Source organism: Erinaceus europaeus, chromosome 9 (genome assembly GCF_950295315.1).
Source record: "Erinaceus europaeus chromosome 9, mEriEur2.1, whole genome shotgun sequence".
Lineage (NCBI taxonomy): Eukaryota > Metazoa > Chordata > Mammalia > Eulipotyphla > Erinaceidae > Erinaceus > Erinaceus europaeus.
The window spans coordinates 29592793-29609954 of record NC_080170.1 but is presented as its reverse complement, the minus strand read 5'-3'; the positions used below and the strand labels follow the sequence as shown (position 1 = coordinate 29609954).

At 42.2% G+C, this 17162-nt stretch overlaps 1 protein-coding gene across 1 annotated transcript in view; it reads right to left on the bottom strand.

The window, feature by feature from the left end:
• Positions 1–17162, bottom strand: part of PCOLCE2 (procollagen C-endopeptidase enhancer 2) — a 91215-nt gene that overhangs the window by 21686 nt on the left and 52367 nt on the right. Inside the window, exons 3-4 of the mRNA XM_007524072.3 lie at positions 9732–9987; positions 8440–8564 (exon numbers count right to left, since the gene is read on the bottom strand). Coding sequence (XP_007524134.1) covers positions 8440–8564; positions 9732–9987 — 381 coding nt within the window. The remainder of the gene's footprint in view (positions 1–8439; positions 8565–9731; positions 9988–17162) is intronic.

The window sequence follows — 17162 nt, the reverse complement described above, 5'->3', positions numbered from 1 at the left end:
ATGAACTACCCTCTCAGTACTGCCTTAGCTGTGTCCCAAATATTTTGATAGCTTGTGTCTTTATTTTCACTGAACTCTTGAAACATTTTGATTTCTTTCTTTACTTACTCTTTGACCCAGTAGTTGTTAAGTAGTGTACTGTTGAGCTTCCACATTTTGGGACTATTACTCATCTTTTGTTGATTGTTAAGTATTAGTTTAATTCCACTGTGGTCTTAGAAGATGCTTGGGATGATTTCAGTGGTCTTGAATTTGCTGATGCTGTCTTTGTGGCCTAACATATGGTTGATCCTTGAGAATGACCCATGTGGATTTGAGTAAAATGTGTATTCCAGTTTCTTGGGAAGAATGACTCTGAAAATGCCCAATAGTTCTAGTTTATCTATCTCCTCATTTAGCTCCCTCATGTCTTTGTTGATTTTCTGCCTGGATGATCCATCAAGTTGAGACAGTGGGGTGTTGAAGTCCCCTACTATGACTGTGTTGCTGTTAATATATTGCTGCACCTCTTTCAGTAGATGTTTGATGTATTTAGATGACTTCTCATTGGGTACATAGATAATAATTGTTAAGTCCTTTTGATTGACTGATCCTCCGAGCATTAAGTAGTATCCATCTCTATCTTTTATAATTTTATTTTGAAGTCTATCATGTCAGATATGAAAACAGCTGTTCCTGCCCTTTTTGTGGGCCATTCATTGGCTTGTTTGATAGTTTTCCATCCTTTCACTTTGAATCTGTGTTTGTCTTGTTGAGTTAGGTGGGTTTCCTGTAGACAGCATATTGTTAGGTTGTGTTTTCTGATCCATCTTCCTACTCTGTGCCTTTTAATAGGTGACTTCAGGCCATTGACATTTATTGATATCAAAGACTGAAGACATTTTAATGTCATTCTTGTTGAGTTTTAGAGTCTTCTGATAAATGGCCTAATTATGGTGGTCTGTTTATAGGAGACCTTTCAGAACTTCTTTCAGGGAAGGTTTGGTGATAGTGATTCCTTCAACTGTTGCTTGTCTGAGAAGGTTTTTATGCCTCCATCTAGTCTGAATGACAGTCTAGCAGGATACAGTAGTCTTGGTTGTAAGCTTTTCTCATTGAGCACTCAATAGATGTCTTGCCATTCTCTTCTGGCCTGTAGTGTTTGTGAGGAGAAGTCTGCTGCTAATCTTACACGTTTTCCTCTATAGATGTGTCTTTGTTTTTCTCTTGCAGCCTTCAGGATCCTTTCTTTATCATTATTCTTTTTCATTCTGAATATGATGTGTCTTGGTGTCTTTAAGTCTGGGTTAATTCTGTTTGGGACCCTCTGGGCTTCTTGAATCTTTATGTCTTTGATGTTGTCTAGACTAGAGAAGTTCTCAGCTATTATATCCTGAAGAATGCTTTCTTCCCTTCCCTTTCTTTCTTCCTCTGGTAAGCCAATTATGTGTACATTGTTTCTTTTGAAGTCATCCCATAGGTCTCTGTTATTGTTTTCAGTATCTCTTAATCTCTTTTTGAGATCTCTTACTTCTTTTTTCGTTGTCTCCAATTCGCCCTCAATCTTGCTAATTCTGTCTTCAGCCTCATTGATCCTATTCTCTCTGCCCTCTACTGTTTTCTGGAGTTCATCTATTTTGTTGCCCTTTTCTGATACTGCTTTAGCTTGTTCAGCTAGTTGTGTTCTTAGCTCAGCTATTTCAGCTTTCAGCTCTCTAATAACCTTGAGATAATTAATGTTTTCTTCCAGGGTCTCATTTGTTGTTTCTGCATTTCTGATTATAATTCTTTCAAAATCTTTGCTCACTCCTGTGATTATTTCCATAACTAGTGGTTGGATGTTGACCTCATTATTTTGTGCTTCAACCTTTGGGAGGCTTTTAGCTAGACTCTTTTCCTGGTTCATTTCTCCAATATTTGTCCTTGTTGATTTAACCATTTTATATATTATGTTATGAGGTCCCTCTCTCAGTACTTTTCAAATGACTGATCACTATTGCCTGGATTCACTTCTAAGTAAGGTAGTTAAAGAGTTCACAGTTTTGGAAGTTGACAGTTATTTCAGTATTATTTTGATCCCTGAGTTGAAGCTCAGTGGCTTAAAAGCCTCTTTTGCCTTTTTCTTCCCTGTAGGCTATGGGAGCCTGAGGGATTTTAAACTATATGTAGGCTTCTTAGCTTAATCACTGATTCCTGACCAAGAGACAAAGCAGGGTGTAGCAGAGATAATCCAGTGGTTATGCAAAAAGACTTTCACAGCCCCACCACTAGGCCACCAAGGTATAGATCTCCTCCTGAGTTTCCTGGTTAGTTCTCTGTCTCCTGGTGTCAGCACAGGGCCTCCCTGCTGCTGCTCCAGATTCTGAGGGCAGTAGCAATGGAGACTCACAGTTGCATTTCGTGAGTCTCAGGGGAGTTCTCTCCTCCTTTCAGCTGTTCCCTTGTTGGTGAAACAGATTGGAGGTGGTGTCTTAGCTGGTAAAGTGCCGGACTGTTACCAGCCACTTAATCTCTCCCTAGGGCTCCTCTGCACTCACTGGTGACTTGGTGGGTTCCTGAAGTCATTCTAGTCCTGTCTTGTTGTGGTCCCAGGTGGTCTCCTCTGGTATTTCTAGTTGTCCCGAGAGAGGAGAGAAACACAGCTGCTGCTGCTCCATAGCCCCACCTCCAGAAGTCTCTTTCTTTTCCTTTTTTTCTTTTTGTACCAGTCCCATTAATAGCCATCCTAAATTATCCAGGGCATTATAGGAAATTTTGGATTACTGGGCAGTCATTCCCCTTATAGATTTTTCAAGAGCAGCTCCAATGTGCAAATAGAAAGAAATCTCACTGGGTTTACAAAAAACAATGGCACCCAGCCACCTGGTTCCTATTCTGCTGGGAGGCAGGCAGGCAGGAAGATAATGGACAGTGAACCCTGGTAGGAAGACTCAGGCACAGTTATTTGGATGCATATGATAATAGTGGTAGCATCACATACAAACAGAAAGGTAAATTTTGGCTTTTCATTGCCACATACTTAGATATTTACTTGAGTTTTAAAAAATCAGCACCAGTGCTGGGTGAATAAACCCCTTCATAATTAACACTGCTTAAATTATTTCAGAATATTTCCTCTTTGGATCCAGTAACTTCTCACCAATTATCTCAGTAATGAGATACTGCTTAAGTTATTTTAAAAATTGGCTGAGCTTTCTCTACTTAGAAATTAGTTGCAAAAAAAAAATTAGTTGTATAACAACTTTTGTAAAGCAGATTAAAAATAAGTAGATATTATGATTTTGTAAAACCCTGTTATAACACTTATAAGAAAAGGGGAAGTTATTATTAAAAAATGGTGGCGAGGAGGCCAGGTGGTAGCATACCGGGTTAAGTGCACATAGTGTAAAGTGCAAGGATCCTGGTTTGAGCCCCCATCTCCCCACCTATAGGGAGGTCGCTTTGCAAGCGGTGAAGCAAGTCTGCAGGTGTCTATCTTTGTTGCTCCTTCTTTGTCTTTCCCTCCTCTCTCAATTTCTCTCTGTCCTATCCAATAGCAACAAGAACAGTAGCAGCAACAACACCAACAACAGCAATGGGAAAAAAAAAATTGGAGGTGAATCTTTACTAGAATAAAATGCCCATAGATTTGCACAAAAACTACTTAGAATTTTAATTTTCCCCTTATATGCCTCCATTTAATAAGGCTTCCAGTTATTTCAGACACTGCAAAAATGACTAATAATTCAATCTGATGAAGCCAAAATCATATTTTTTAAAAATCTAAATTTTGGGCAAAGGTAGATAGCATAATTCTTATGCAAACAGACTGTCATGCCTGAGGCTCTGAAATCCCAGGTTCAATTCCCCACACCACCATAAGCCAAGAGCTGATCAGTGCTCTGGTTAAAAAAAAAATCCAATTTTTTTTTTGCCTCCAGGTTTATTGCTGGGGATCAGTGCCTGCACCATGAATCCACTGCTCCTGGAAGCCATTTTTCCTCCCTTTTGTTGCCCTTGTTGTTGTAGATGTTATTCGTTGTTGGATAGGACAGAGAGAAATCGAGGGAGGATGGGAAGACAGAGAGGGGGAGAGAAAGATAGACTCCTGCAGACCTACTTCACAGCCTGTGAAGCAACTCCCCTGCAGGTGGGGAGCCGGGGCTTGAACCCGGATCCTTATGCCAGTCCTTGCGCTTTGCTTAACCTGCTGCACTACCGCCCAATCCCCAAAAATCCAAACTTTAATTTAGTCAAAGAGAAGCTAAATTGTGATATTCGAGTATAAGTTGAAATCATCCAGTTGAACATAATGCTAAATGTCAGAATAATAACCAATATAGTCTTTTTATTTATTTTTTAAAAAGTTTTTTATTGCCACCAGGGTTATTGCTGGGCTCAATGCTGGCACTATGAGTCCACCACTTCCAGTGGCCATTTTTTCCTTCTTTTTTTTTCTTTCTAATTTTGTTGCCCTTGTTAGACAGGGCAGAGAGAAATTAATAGAGGGTGGGGAGACAGAGAGATGGAGAGAAAGTCAGACACCTGCAGACCTGCTTTACCGCTGGTAGAGCAGACCCAATGTATGTGGGACCAGGGGCTCAAACCTATTTTCTTGCTCCTGGTAATAGTGTGCTTAACTGGGTGTGCCACCTCCTAGTTCCCATAACCAATATAATCTTAAGAATTACATATATATATATGTATTTTATGAAGTAACATCACTGGTTGCTTCTACTCTCCTGGCCTAAGCTTTTAGGAGAGTCAACATTTCAAAGACTCAGCCTATGGTCTGTGCATTAAAAAGTATGAGACATTCAATCAATTTTTCCCTTCTCATATAAATTAAATAGTGATTTATATGACTACAAGTTAATAGCAGTGTACATAAACACCATTCCCACCACCAAAAGACTGTGTCCTACCCCCCACACCCCTCCCCAGTGAAGCTGAGCATCCACCCTCACCCTCTACCCAGAGGTTTTTATTATGGTGCCCTACTCCAAACTCAGTCAGATCTTGCTTTGAGTTTCCCTTTCTGTTCTTCTTTCTCAACTTCTATTTATGAATGGTATCATCCCATACTCATCTTTGTCTTTCTGATTTAGCTCACGTAACACAATTCCTTCTAGCTCCATCCAAGATGGGTCAGAGAAGGTGGGTTCATTGTTCTCAATAGCTGTGTAGTATTCCATTGTGTATATATACCACAGCTTTCTCAGCCACTCATCTGTTGTTGGGCACCTGGGTTGCTTCCAGTTTTTAGCTATTACGAATTGTGCTGCTATGAACATAGGTGTACACGTATCTTTTTGGTTGGTGTTATGGAGTCCTTGGGGTAAATCCTTAGGAGAATTACTGGGTCATATAGAAGGTCCATGTCTAGCCTTGTGAGAGTCCTCTAGACTGCTCTCCAAATAGGTTGGACCAATTTATATTCCCACCAGCAGTGCAGAAGGGTTCCTTTGTCCCCAAAGCCTCTCCATCATTTGTTGCTGCTGTCCTTTTTGATGTATGCCATTCTTACAGGGGTGAGTTGGTATCTCAGTATTGTCTTTATACACTTTTCCCATATTTGGGAGCTACTCTCTTCCCTGATACAGCTTTCTACCCCTTTTTCCAGCCTTGACATTATCTCCTTAGACAGTAACTTGGGTTCACCTGCATATCAGGTGTCAGGCTCAGGCAAAAACTAATAAAGTCATGGGCCCTTTGGAATATAACTAAAATAGTCCTACTAACTACTTCCAAAATGGAGACCCCAAATCTTCATCTGCAATATTCCAGCCTTTAGGTTAATGATTCATCAACAATTTGTATGTCTTTATATGTTAACTCTTTTTTCAGCCACCAGGTTCCGTATGCTAGCATAATGCCAACGGGACTTCCCTGGACAGATGACCCCACCACTGTGTCCTGGAGCCCCGCTTCCCCAGAGCCCTGCCCCACTAGGGAAAGAGAGAGACAGGCTGGGAATATGGATCGACCTGCCAATGCCCATGTTCAGTGGGGAAGCAATTACAGAAGCCAGACCTTCCACCTTCTGCACCCTATAATAACCCTGGGTCCATACTCCCATGGGGTTAAAGGATAGGAAAGCTATCAGGAGAGGTGATGGGATACAGAGCTCTGGTGATGGTAGCTGTACCCCTCTTACCCTATGGCCTTGTCAGTGTTTCCCTTTTATAAATAAATAAATAAATAATTTAAAAAGAATTACATAATACTTTAATGTTGAGCAATTCAAAATTTAAAAGTTATTTTAAGCTATTATGCCCACAGATTCATAGAATTTTCATTATTACATAAATGACCACATCTCAATACGTAAAAACAAGTTTTGGGATTTTGATCAAAGTATTTATGTGTATGTGTTCACACTGAAATAACTAACTTACATACTATACTTGAGTAGCTCTCCCTTAAACGTAAATACATGAAAAATAATACTTGTATAAGTGATACAAAAGATGAATTTAGAAAAGTTTTTTTTTAAGTACATCATTGTTCAGGACTGACAAGATAGTTCACTTAGTGTGTTTGCAGGAGTCGGGCGATAGCACAACGGGTTAAGTGCAGGTGGCGCAAAGCAGAAGGACCAATGTAAGGATCCTGGTTCAAGTTCCTGACTTCCCACCTGCAGGGGAGTCGCTTCACAAGCAGTGAAGCAGGTCTGCAGGTGTCTATCTCTGTCTTCCACTCCTCTCCCCATTTCTCTATGTCCTATCCAACAACAATGACAACACTAATAACTACAGCAATAAAACAACAAGGGCAACAAAAGGGAATAAATAATTAAATAAATATTAAAAAAAAAGATAAGTGTGTTTGCTTTGCCATGCACACAACCCAGGTTTGAACCTGACCTTCTCTGCCCCCTGCCCCACCCAGCCCCCGACAGTGGAGGAAGTTTCAATGCTATGGTCTTTCCCTCTCTTCTTTCTGTCTCTCTCTTCTGAAAAGGTTATTCCAGAGCATTGAGGTTCCTATGACTACAAAATTAATTGGCTAATTAATTAAAGTTCATTTTGTAGAACTTGAATTAAAGTCTATATGAATATTTATATAGTATACAGAGCTTATGTGTTCATAATCACAATTATTAAATAGTTATTTTCAGATCCAACAAAACAGTTCACTTGGCTAGTGTACTTCTACATGTGTGATCCAGGTACTACCACATTGAAGGAAGCTTTGGTGCTGTGGTTTCCCCTGCCTTTTTTTTTTTTTTTTTTTGGTCTCTCTGCCTCTATCTGGAAAAGTCAGCCCGAAGTAGTGAAGCCCCAGAAGATACTAAAAAAAAGAAGTTATTTTCAAAGTAAACATGGTCTATTCCCAAGTTCAGTTCTAGCCTACAATTAAAATCCAAAAGCAGTTCCCAGAAAGTGTAAAATTTCATATAACCACAAACTAATAAACATTAGAAAACTGAACCTTTTTTACTGATTTAAGAACATGAATGAAGTTTATTGTGGGGAACTTTCACAAATTAAATTGATTGATTTTTTTATACAGTACCAGGGAATGAACTGAGAGCCTCAGTGCATGCTGCTGAATTACCTTCCAGGACCAATTTTTTTCAACTTTTTTTTTATTTATAGAGAGAATAAATGAGAGAGGCAGAGAAGAAAGACATTACAGCACTGCTTAACATTCATGGAGCCCCCGTGGTGCCATCCATGATGTTGCCATGTGGTTCTGGGGCCCAAACCCAGGAACACCTGCATGTAAGGAATGAGCTCTACCAGATGAGTAGTTTCCCAGTCTCATAAATTTTACTATAAAAACAACCCAGAAAACCAGGAAGCATGCTAACTTTCACAGCAATCCCTTTATTCTTTAAAGTGACAGTGTATAATGCTTGTGGTAGCTTTGTTGAATCATTGAGTGTGGCCAGGAGGGCCGTAGCCAAAGCATAATGGGTATGCCACATATACAAATGATAATGTAAGGTGTGTGTGCCCTTGGGAACTGGGTACTACAACACAGTCACTGATGCTTACAACCTCTTCCCAAAGGGTTACATATAATCTCACCTGGGATTTGCTTAGCATTTATATTTCAGAAAATGTTTTGAGTAAAGTAACTAATAAGTTAAATCCATCAATTTGCAAGTCAAAAGGTGTAGAGGCAATTTAAATCTAGGTCTTGGGTCAGCAAAATAGCTCACTTAGATAGTCTGCTACTTGGTTATGTGTATCATCCAGACTTAGGCTTGGCCCCCACTGCATTAAAGGAAGCTTTGGTACTGCAAAACCATTCTCTCTCTCTCTCTCTCTCTCTCTCTCTCTCTCTCTTTCTGCCTCTGTGTCTCTACAAAGAAAAAAAATAATCTGGTATAATAAAATACCAGTCTCTTAGAACCTTCCTCTTCTGCTCCCTAGCTCTTCAATAACCCCCAGAACTAAGAGCTCTTGAAAGCTGGCCTCACACTGGAAGGGCAACTAACACATGGAGGTCCTCATTTATGGAGATCCTCACCTGGTTCTTCGCGGCTACAATGTGCCACACACAGGTGACTCCTGCAGGGTAATCGCGCTCTGGCCAGTTGGGAGTTTTAAAAGAGCCAGAAGGTTTTTCCAGGCGTCCTCCACAATACTGATCTCCTGAAGGTTGGAAACATAAAAAGAATCCAGGTCAATAACCCAATACAAGTATGACAGTGAAACAATAAGGAGATTTGAAAATTGAGCCATTAGTGATATAATAGCAAATAAAGACAGTGGTGGATGCCAGGGCTGAATAGTCCTCTGGTCTCTCTCATCTCTCATTCTTGTAATAAATAAATAAATAAATAAATTTTTAAAAAGAATACACACACACACACACACACTCTCTCTCTCTCACACACACATACACATATGGAGAGTGAAAGGTTTGTACTTGGAAAATAGCTCACTTGGACAGTGTTCTTCCTTTGTCATTTGCATAGCCCCAGAAGCTTCACTGTTGTGATATCTTTCTCTCTGACTCTCTGTCTCTATTTGGAGAGAGAAAAAAAGAAATAAAGAGAGAAAGAAAGAAAAGAAGGAAGGAAGGAAGAAAGAGAGAAAGAAAAAGAGAAAAAAAAGAAGACTGATTTTTGTCTAGGGGTATGGATCAACCTGCCAATGCCATTGTCTAGCAAAGAAGCAATTACAGAAGCCAGAACTCCCACCTTCTACACCCCATAAAGAATTTTGTTCCATACTCCCAGAGGGGGAGAAATGTTAGGGGGAGTTCACTTGAGGGCTCTAAAACCCAATTCCATCAAAACCTGGAGAGGAAAGAGTGAAAAAGGAAAGACATTCAGAAGTAGTAATAGGTGTAGGTATGACCTAGAACAGATAGGAAGAGGACCATGGAAAAATGGGCAGAAATATAGATAGATAAATAGACAAGAGAGACAGGCAGACAGATACAGACAGACAGTTATAGAAATAATACTCAACCCATATTTGTGACCTTGGGAGAACCACTACCATTTCCAGTGAAGGGAATGGGGACACAGAACTCTGGTGTTGGGAATGGTGTGGAACTGTACCCCTGTTATCTTGTTATTTTGGAAACCAATATTAAATCACTAATAGAAAATTATACCAAAAAATTTTTAAATGACTGGATTTGTTATGGCACCTTTATGATTTGTTGGCATTTAGCTCTTTGACAAGAACTGCTTATATATTTCTGACTAAATGGGTTAGTGTACTATAGTGCCTAGAACAGTGTCTGACATTGATACTCTGAAGGCAATCACTGCCATGGCCACTCTTCATGGTATGTGAAGAGGGTACCTCTTTCATTGGGCTCAGCAGCAGAGAACATGGCCATGAAGCCATTCCCAGCAGTGTTGGCATCGGAGATCATCTGTACCATCATCTTGTTGCCACTGGACACCAAAGCACCAGGCCGGAAGGTACCACAGAAGCGACCAATACGCTGGCCGCTGGCATGGCCGCTGTACACATCCACATAGTCATAACGGCACAGGTTGTCACTCTCCAGGTCTATGAAGCGAAAATTAAGAACCACAACTTTCCCATCTGGAACCTGCCAAGAAAAGGACCAAATGGAAAACTATGCTATGAAAACATTTTCATGTGGAATCAGTTACTCCAGTGAGAAGACAGACGTCCAGTATCCACGACGGTGGTCTGTCTCTCTAAACCTAAAACTAAGAAAGCTAATTTATGCATTCCAAATAAATAGAAAATACTTACTCTCGTCTGATAATCCCCACAGTTTTCTAGGGTACACAATCTTCTTCATAAAGTCTTTATCCCAACAAAGCTATAAAGTGTTTGATCAGTCTTATTAATTCATAATTCTTTACTTACAAAGACTATCAACCCTCACTGGACTCCACTATACATGCCTATTTTGACCACAGTACCTTGAACTCATGTTTGGCATGAGAAATGTCATTTCTCACAAATAATACAGCAGAACAATCTCTATATATGAAATATTTGTTTTATTTTTCTATTTTAATTTTATTATCTTTATTTACTGGATAAAGACTGCCAGAAATCAGGAGGATAGGGGAGATACAGAGGGAGAGAGAGAGGGAGAGGGAGAGAGAGAGAGAGAGAGAGAGATACCTACAGACCTGCTTCACCACTCGCAAAGCTTTCTCCCTGCAGGTGGGGATCAGGGGCTCAAACACATTGGGTCCTTGCACATTGTAACGTGCACTTAACTAGGTACACCACCACCCAGCCCCATTTATTTATTTGTTATTGTCACTAGTTATAGCTGGGGCTTGGTTCCAGCACTATAAATTCACCACTCCCACACCACTGGCCTTTTTTTTTTTTTTTTCAATAGGACAGACAGAAATTGAGAGAGGAAGGATAAAGAAGGAGAGAGAGAGACACCTGCAGACTTGTTTCACTGCTTGTTTTTTTTTAATTTTTTTATTTAAGAAAGGATTAATTAGGGAGTCGGGCTGTAGCACAGTGGGTTAAGCGCAGGTGGCGCTAAGCTCAAGGACCGGCGTCAGGATCCCAGTTTGAGCCCCCGGCTCCCCACCTGCAGGCAGGTCCCTTCACAGGCGGTGAAGCAGGTCTGCAGGTGTCTGTCTTTCTCTCCCCCTCTCTGTCTTCCCCTCCTCTCTCCATTTCTCTCTGTCCTATCCAACAACAACGACATCAATAATAACTACAACAATAAAACAACAAGGGCAACAAAAGGGAATAAATAAAATAAAATAAATTAAAAAAAAGAAAGGATTAATTAACAAAACCATAGGGTAGGAGGGGTACAACTCCACACAATTTCCACCACCCAATCTCCATATATCCCACCCCCTCCCCTGATAGCTTTCCCATTCTCTATCCCTCAGGGAGCATGGACCCAGGGTCGTTGAGGGTTGCAGAAGGTAGAAGGTCTGGCTTCTGTAATTGCTTCCCCGCTGAACATGGGCGTTGACTGGTCGGTCCATACTCCCAGTCTGCCTCTCTCTTTCCCTAGTAAGATGTGTCTCTGGGGAAGCTGAGCTCCAGGACACATTGGTGGGGTCTTCAATCCAGGGAAGCCTGGCCAGCATCCTGATGGCATCTGGAACCTGGTGACTGAAAAGAGAGTTAACATATGAAGCCAAACAAATTGTTGAGCAATCATGGACCCAAAGCTTGGAATAGTGGAGAGGAAGTGTTAGGGGGGTACTCACTGCAAACTCTAGTGTACTTCTGCTTTCAGGTATATATTTTGCAGTAGTTTATAGATACGTGTGAAGATATGCTCTCTCTCACAGAAACTGGTCTATATCTAGGTTTTGGGACTTTGTTAGAAAGTGAACCACCTGAGATGAAATTAGAGTATACTATGAAAGGAAAGGTCTCACCCGAGTAATGAAGCTGAAGGGTTGTCATTCCACACGTGAAGTCTCTGGACACAGTCTGAAGCTTCACTGCTTATTAAGTGCTACCCCACACCACAAGTGTGGCTCAAATCTGGGTCCTTGTGCATGGTAATTTGTGCATTCAAACAGGTGCACCACTGCCCACTGCCTATGTGGAATATTTCTTTATTATTATTTTTTATATTTATTTATTTATCCCATATTGTTGCCCTTATTGTTTTTTATTGTTGTAGCTATGTTTGTTGCTGTTATTGCTATCATTGTTGTTGGATATGACAGAGAGAAATGGAGAGAGGAGGGGAAGACAGAGGGGGGAGAGAAAGACACCTGCAAACCTGCTTCACCGCCTGTGAAGTGACTCCCCTGCAGGAGGGGAGCTGGGGGCTCAAACCGGGATCCTTACGCCAGTCCTTGTGCTTTGTGCCACCTGCGTTTAACCTGCTGCGCTACTGCCCGACTCCCTATATGGAATATTTCTTTTTTTTTTTTTTCCCCTCCTCCAGGGTTATTGCTGGGCTCGGTGCCTGCACCATGAATCCACCGCTCCTGGAGGCCTTTTTTTTTTTCCCCCTTTTGTTGCCCTTGTTGTAGCTTCGTTGTGGTTATTATTATTGCCCTTGTTGGCGCAATTCGTTGTTGGATAGGACAGAGAGAAATGGAGAGAGGAGGGGAAGACAGAGAAGGGGAGAGAAAGACACCTGCAGACCTGCTTCACCGCCTGTGAAGCGACTCCCCTGCAGGTGGGGAGCCAGGGGCTCGAACCGGGATCCTTACGCCGGTCCCTGCGCTTTGCGCCACATGCGCTTAACCTACTGCACCACCGCCCGACCCCCTGGAATATTTCTATGTAGCTTAATTCTAAGGGATTATCTGACATTATGTGGTTAATTTATAGATAATTCACCAAGTAAGCTATCAGCACTGGTTACCTGTGTAACTGCCACAGCTTCTGAAAAATTGTAGTTATCATGGATGAGAACTAACCACTGATCCTTAAAAGTTATAAAACTGCCAGAGAGAAAGAGAGAATGAGGTGGGTGGAACTGGTAATAATGAATGTAGGCAAGTGTTTTAAAGAGTCTTGCTGGCAAAATTGCAGAGTAACTTTTGGGTAGCTGGAAGGGAAGCCTTTTAAATGAACTGTCTGAAGGTATGTTTGCATGCCATAGGGGAATAATTCTGTAGAGTGGGCAAAACCAGTGATGTAGGAGGGCTGTCACTGAGCGGACCAGAGGAGAATGGACATAAGGGTCAGATGAGGACACTACCTTCAAGAAGAGGGAGGTAGGTGCAGGGAGACTAGTGGATGAAGGTATGAGAGCATATGAACTCTTTCTGGTTGCTTTTCTCTTTCAGAAACAGGAAACCACCACCACCAGCAGGAGCAGTAGAAGCAGCAAAAGTGGATGTGAGGAATAAGAGAGTGTGGGACTATGTGAAAGCTTGGTAGAGCTTAGGGGAGCTCTCCCATCCTTGGATGGAGGTCTGGAAAGACACCTCACTTGTTAGCCTCTCTCCTTATAGAGATGAGCCAAGAGGGAAAAGTCTCCCAGATTCAGTTTCTCCTTGTTAGTCTCTCAAGCTCACAGAAAGCCTACAAGCCTCTCACACTTAGTTTTCCCTGCTAGCAGCAGGCCAAATGGCTGCCTGCTTTAGGGTTCACTCAAAGTTCACACATCCACTTCACCTTTTGATCATAAAGGAGAACACACTCTATCATACACCTCCCAAACACCAGGCAGCGAAACCCCCAACTTCTATTTCCTTGTTTTCTTTGATATCTGTGATTTACATCAAGTTTTGTTTTTCTTCTTCTCTACCTCACCTTACTGGTTTAACCCCTATGCTTCTCTCAAATACCTTTGGATAATTAACTCACCTGCATCATGGAGACTAATCATTTTGACCTTTATGTATCTCATCAATTCTTGTCATACCAGCCCCCTACCATAGGGGCAAGCTGACCTTTAAGAAACATGTAATCTCTGACATATGTGAAAAATGTTCTTTGTTTAACTCTCTATAAAAACCTGTACTCTTCTCCCAATAAATGAATGTTCATACCAGAATATTCCCCGATGCCTCTTTCTGAGTCACGCAGTCCCTAGAACCCGGGGGGGGGGGGTCGGAGGCTTACCCCCTGGTTGGAACCACTCCACGTGAGCCCCAGCAAGAGAGGAGGTATCGGGAGTTTTGAGAACAGAGAAGACATGTCAATGGATTTGGGAAATGTAGCCAGACAGTCAGGGAGACTGGGATCCACCTTCAGGAAATGAATGAAAAGTAAAACCTCAGTATAGCAGTATGCTCTTTCCTCAGTGTGCTGGTCCTTGGGTAGAAGTCTGGAGCAGGTGGAGGTCTGGATGTAAGCATGGAGAAGGGGGGGTAGAAAGTCATGGGTCTGGGGGGGGGTTTGCCAAGTAAGGACTCAGTATATAAAGAGAGCCAAGAATTGAGAATATGGCACAGGAACGACCATGATGAAGGAGTATGGACTCCAAACTGGGGAAGGACAAAAAGCAGGTTGAGGACAGTGATTATCTAGATTGGGAAGTGAGACCACTTCATCATCTGGGGCCCTAGTTAGAGAATCCTTGGATTCCCACACACATATATGATAGGCATAGACCTCTAATGGATCCCTCTCTCTACCACCACTGGTCACTTCCATCAAGAATGGCATCTTGTGGGCCCTCCCAGGGCCTTGTCCTCACCATAAAGCAGTGACGATAGGGATATCTTCAGTCTCTGAAGGGAGGCTGGGGTATCCTGTCCTGCCAATCATGGAAGACTGGTCCTGAAATAAGTGCAGCCTGCAATGTTCCCAGCTATGACCATGAGCTGTGAGCTCAGACCAGTAGAGCCTAAAGGTTACACAGGCTGTGTGTGTGTGTGTGTGTGTGTGTGTGTGTGTGTGTGTGTGTGTGTAATATATATAGGCCCTGGGCCAGGTGGATGGAGGTGAATAGTTAATTTTATCCACAGAATTTTTTTTCTAAGAACAGAAACCACTCACTGCCCTAATCCAACTTTTGAGCCCTTTTCTCTACTCTGACACCATCCTCTCAGACAATATTCTTATCCAACTTCAGGCTAGCTATCAAACACAAGCAAAACTACCATAGGTGTGTGCTCCCAGGAACATGCCTAAAATGGACTTCCTAGCTTTCTTCCACCTTAAGATACCTAATCTCATCTGCTCTAATCCTACTTTTTGGTTCCTGTTCATTAACCATTTTGTCTCAACTTGGGTCATGCCACCTTCCAGACACCAGTTACAGATGCTACCATGACTCCTTTGCCCAACTTCTCTGGGCAGATGACCTCACCAATGTGTCCTGGACCCTCACATCTCTAGAGCTCTGGCCCACTGGGAAAAGATAGAAACAAGCTGAAGGCATGGCTCAGCCTGTCAATGCCCATGTTCAGTGGAGAAGCAATTACAGAAGCCAGAACTACTGCCTTCTGCATCCCAAAAACAACCTTGATCATACTCCCAGCAGGGGAGAAGTGATAGGATGAAGATAAGAGGGCTCTGGATAAGAGGGCTCTGAACTCCAGCTCCATCAGCACCCAGAGAGAGAGAAGGAAAAAGAGAGGGACATATGGAGGTAGTAATGTTGTCATGAGCGGCTTGCAGGGGAAGGAAAAAAGGGGGCAGTTATGTGTAAATGTAGGCAGTTGTAGAGATGATGGTTGGCCCATGTCTACAACCTAAGGGGAATTGTGGTGGATTGTAGTTGGGAGGCTGAAGATTCAGAACTCTGATGGTGGGAATGGTGTGGACTTAAACCCCTGTTGAGGGGCTAGGTGGTGGCGCACCTGGTTCAAGCCCCTGGTCCCCACCTGTAGGGGGAAAGCTTCATGAGTGGTGAAGCAGGGCTGCAGGTGTCTGTCTCTCTCCTTCTCTATCCCACCCCCCTCAAATTCTGTCTCTAGCCAATAATAAATAAATTAATTTTAAAACTCTGTTGATATGTAATTTTTAAAATAAAAAAATTAATAAAATTTTTTAAAGTGAGTGGTTGAGCAAGGATGCTGGATATTCTCACTGCAAGTGTTTAAAGATCCCAAGTAGATACTGGAGAGGGCTGGGCAGTGGCACACTTGGTTAAGCACACATGTTACCAAGTAGATACTGGAGTAACTTGAAATTATTTTAAGGAAGACTCTTAAGGACAGTGGTTGTGAGTCAGGAACTACAACTACAGTGAACTAAAGACTGTCCTGGGATTTTCAATGTCAACAGCAAAGAGGCACACCAGGAGGCTCAGTCTCATTTCTCAGGTAAGGCCTCATCTTTGACGCTAAGAATGTTCTGTTGATTCATTCCTTCTATTAGACAGGAATTAATTTCATTTATTGGGATAAATCATTCCTTCTCAAAAGTCCTTTACTAGGTCCCACTGCAACAAAAGTTGTGACTTCTCTGAGAAGGAGACAAAAATATGTTGAGTAATAGAAAACTGGATTATGCAAGAAAGTGGGCCCCACCCTAAGGTTCCAGAACTGGGGGAAATATGGCTCTATAGTGGAAATGTGAGGCCCACAATTCATATCAAACAATAGTGCATCTGCCGATCGAAACCTAATCAACGCAATGAGTGCCACCCCAGCATGCTTCACTTCAGACTGTGTCCAGAGATTTCAGGAGTGGAGCGACAACCCTTTAGCTTCATCACTTGGGTGAGACCTTTCCTTTCATAGTATTCTCAAATTCCATTCCAGGTGGTCCACTTCCCAGTGAAGTCCCCAAACCTAGATATAGACCAGGTCCCCTGAGATAGAGCATATGTTCACACTTGTCCATAAACCAGGGAAAAATATATACCTAAAAGCAGAAGTACACAAAAGTCTGCAGAGAATACCCCCCCAACACTTCATCTGCTTTATTCCAGCCTTTAGGTCCGTGACTGTTCAACAATTTGTTTGGCTTTGTATGTTAACTCTCTTTTCAGCCACCAGGTTCTGGCTGCCAGCATGATGCTGACCAGACTTCCCTGGACTGAAGACCCCACCAATGTGTCCTAGAGCTCCAATTCCCCAGAGACCTACCCTACTAGGGAAAGAGAGAGGCAGACTGGGAGTATGAACTGACCAGTCAAGGCCCATGTTCAGCTGGGAAGCAATTACAGAAGCCAGACCTTCCACCTTCTGCAACCCACAACGACCCTGGGTCCATACTCCCAGAGGGATAGGGAACGGGAAAGCTATCAGGGGAGGGGATGAGATATGGAGATTGGGTGGTGGGAATTGTGTGGAGTTGTACCCCTCCTATCCTATGGTTTGTTAATGTCTCCTTTCTCAAATACATAAATAAATAAATAAAAAGAAAACTGGATTATGCTAAAGCAGTTGTGAC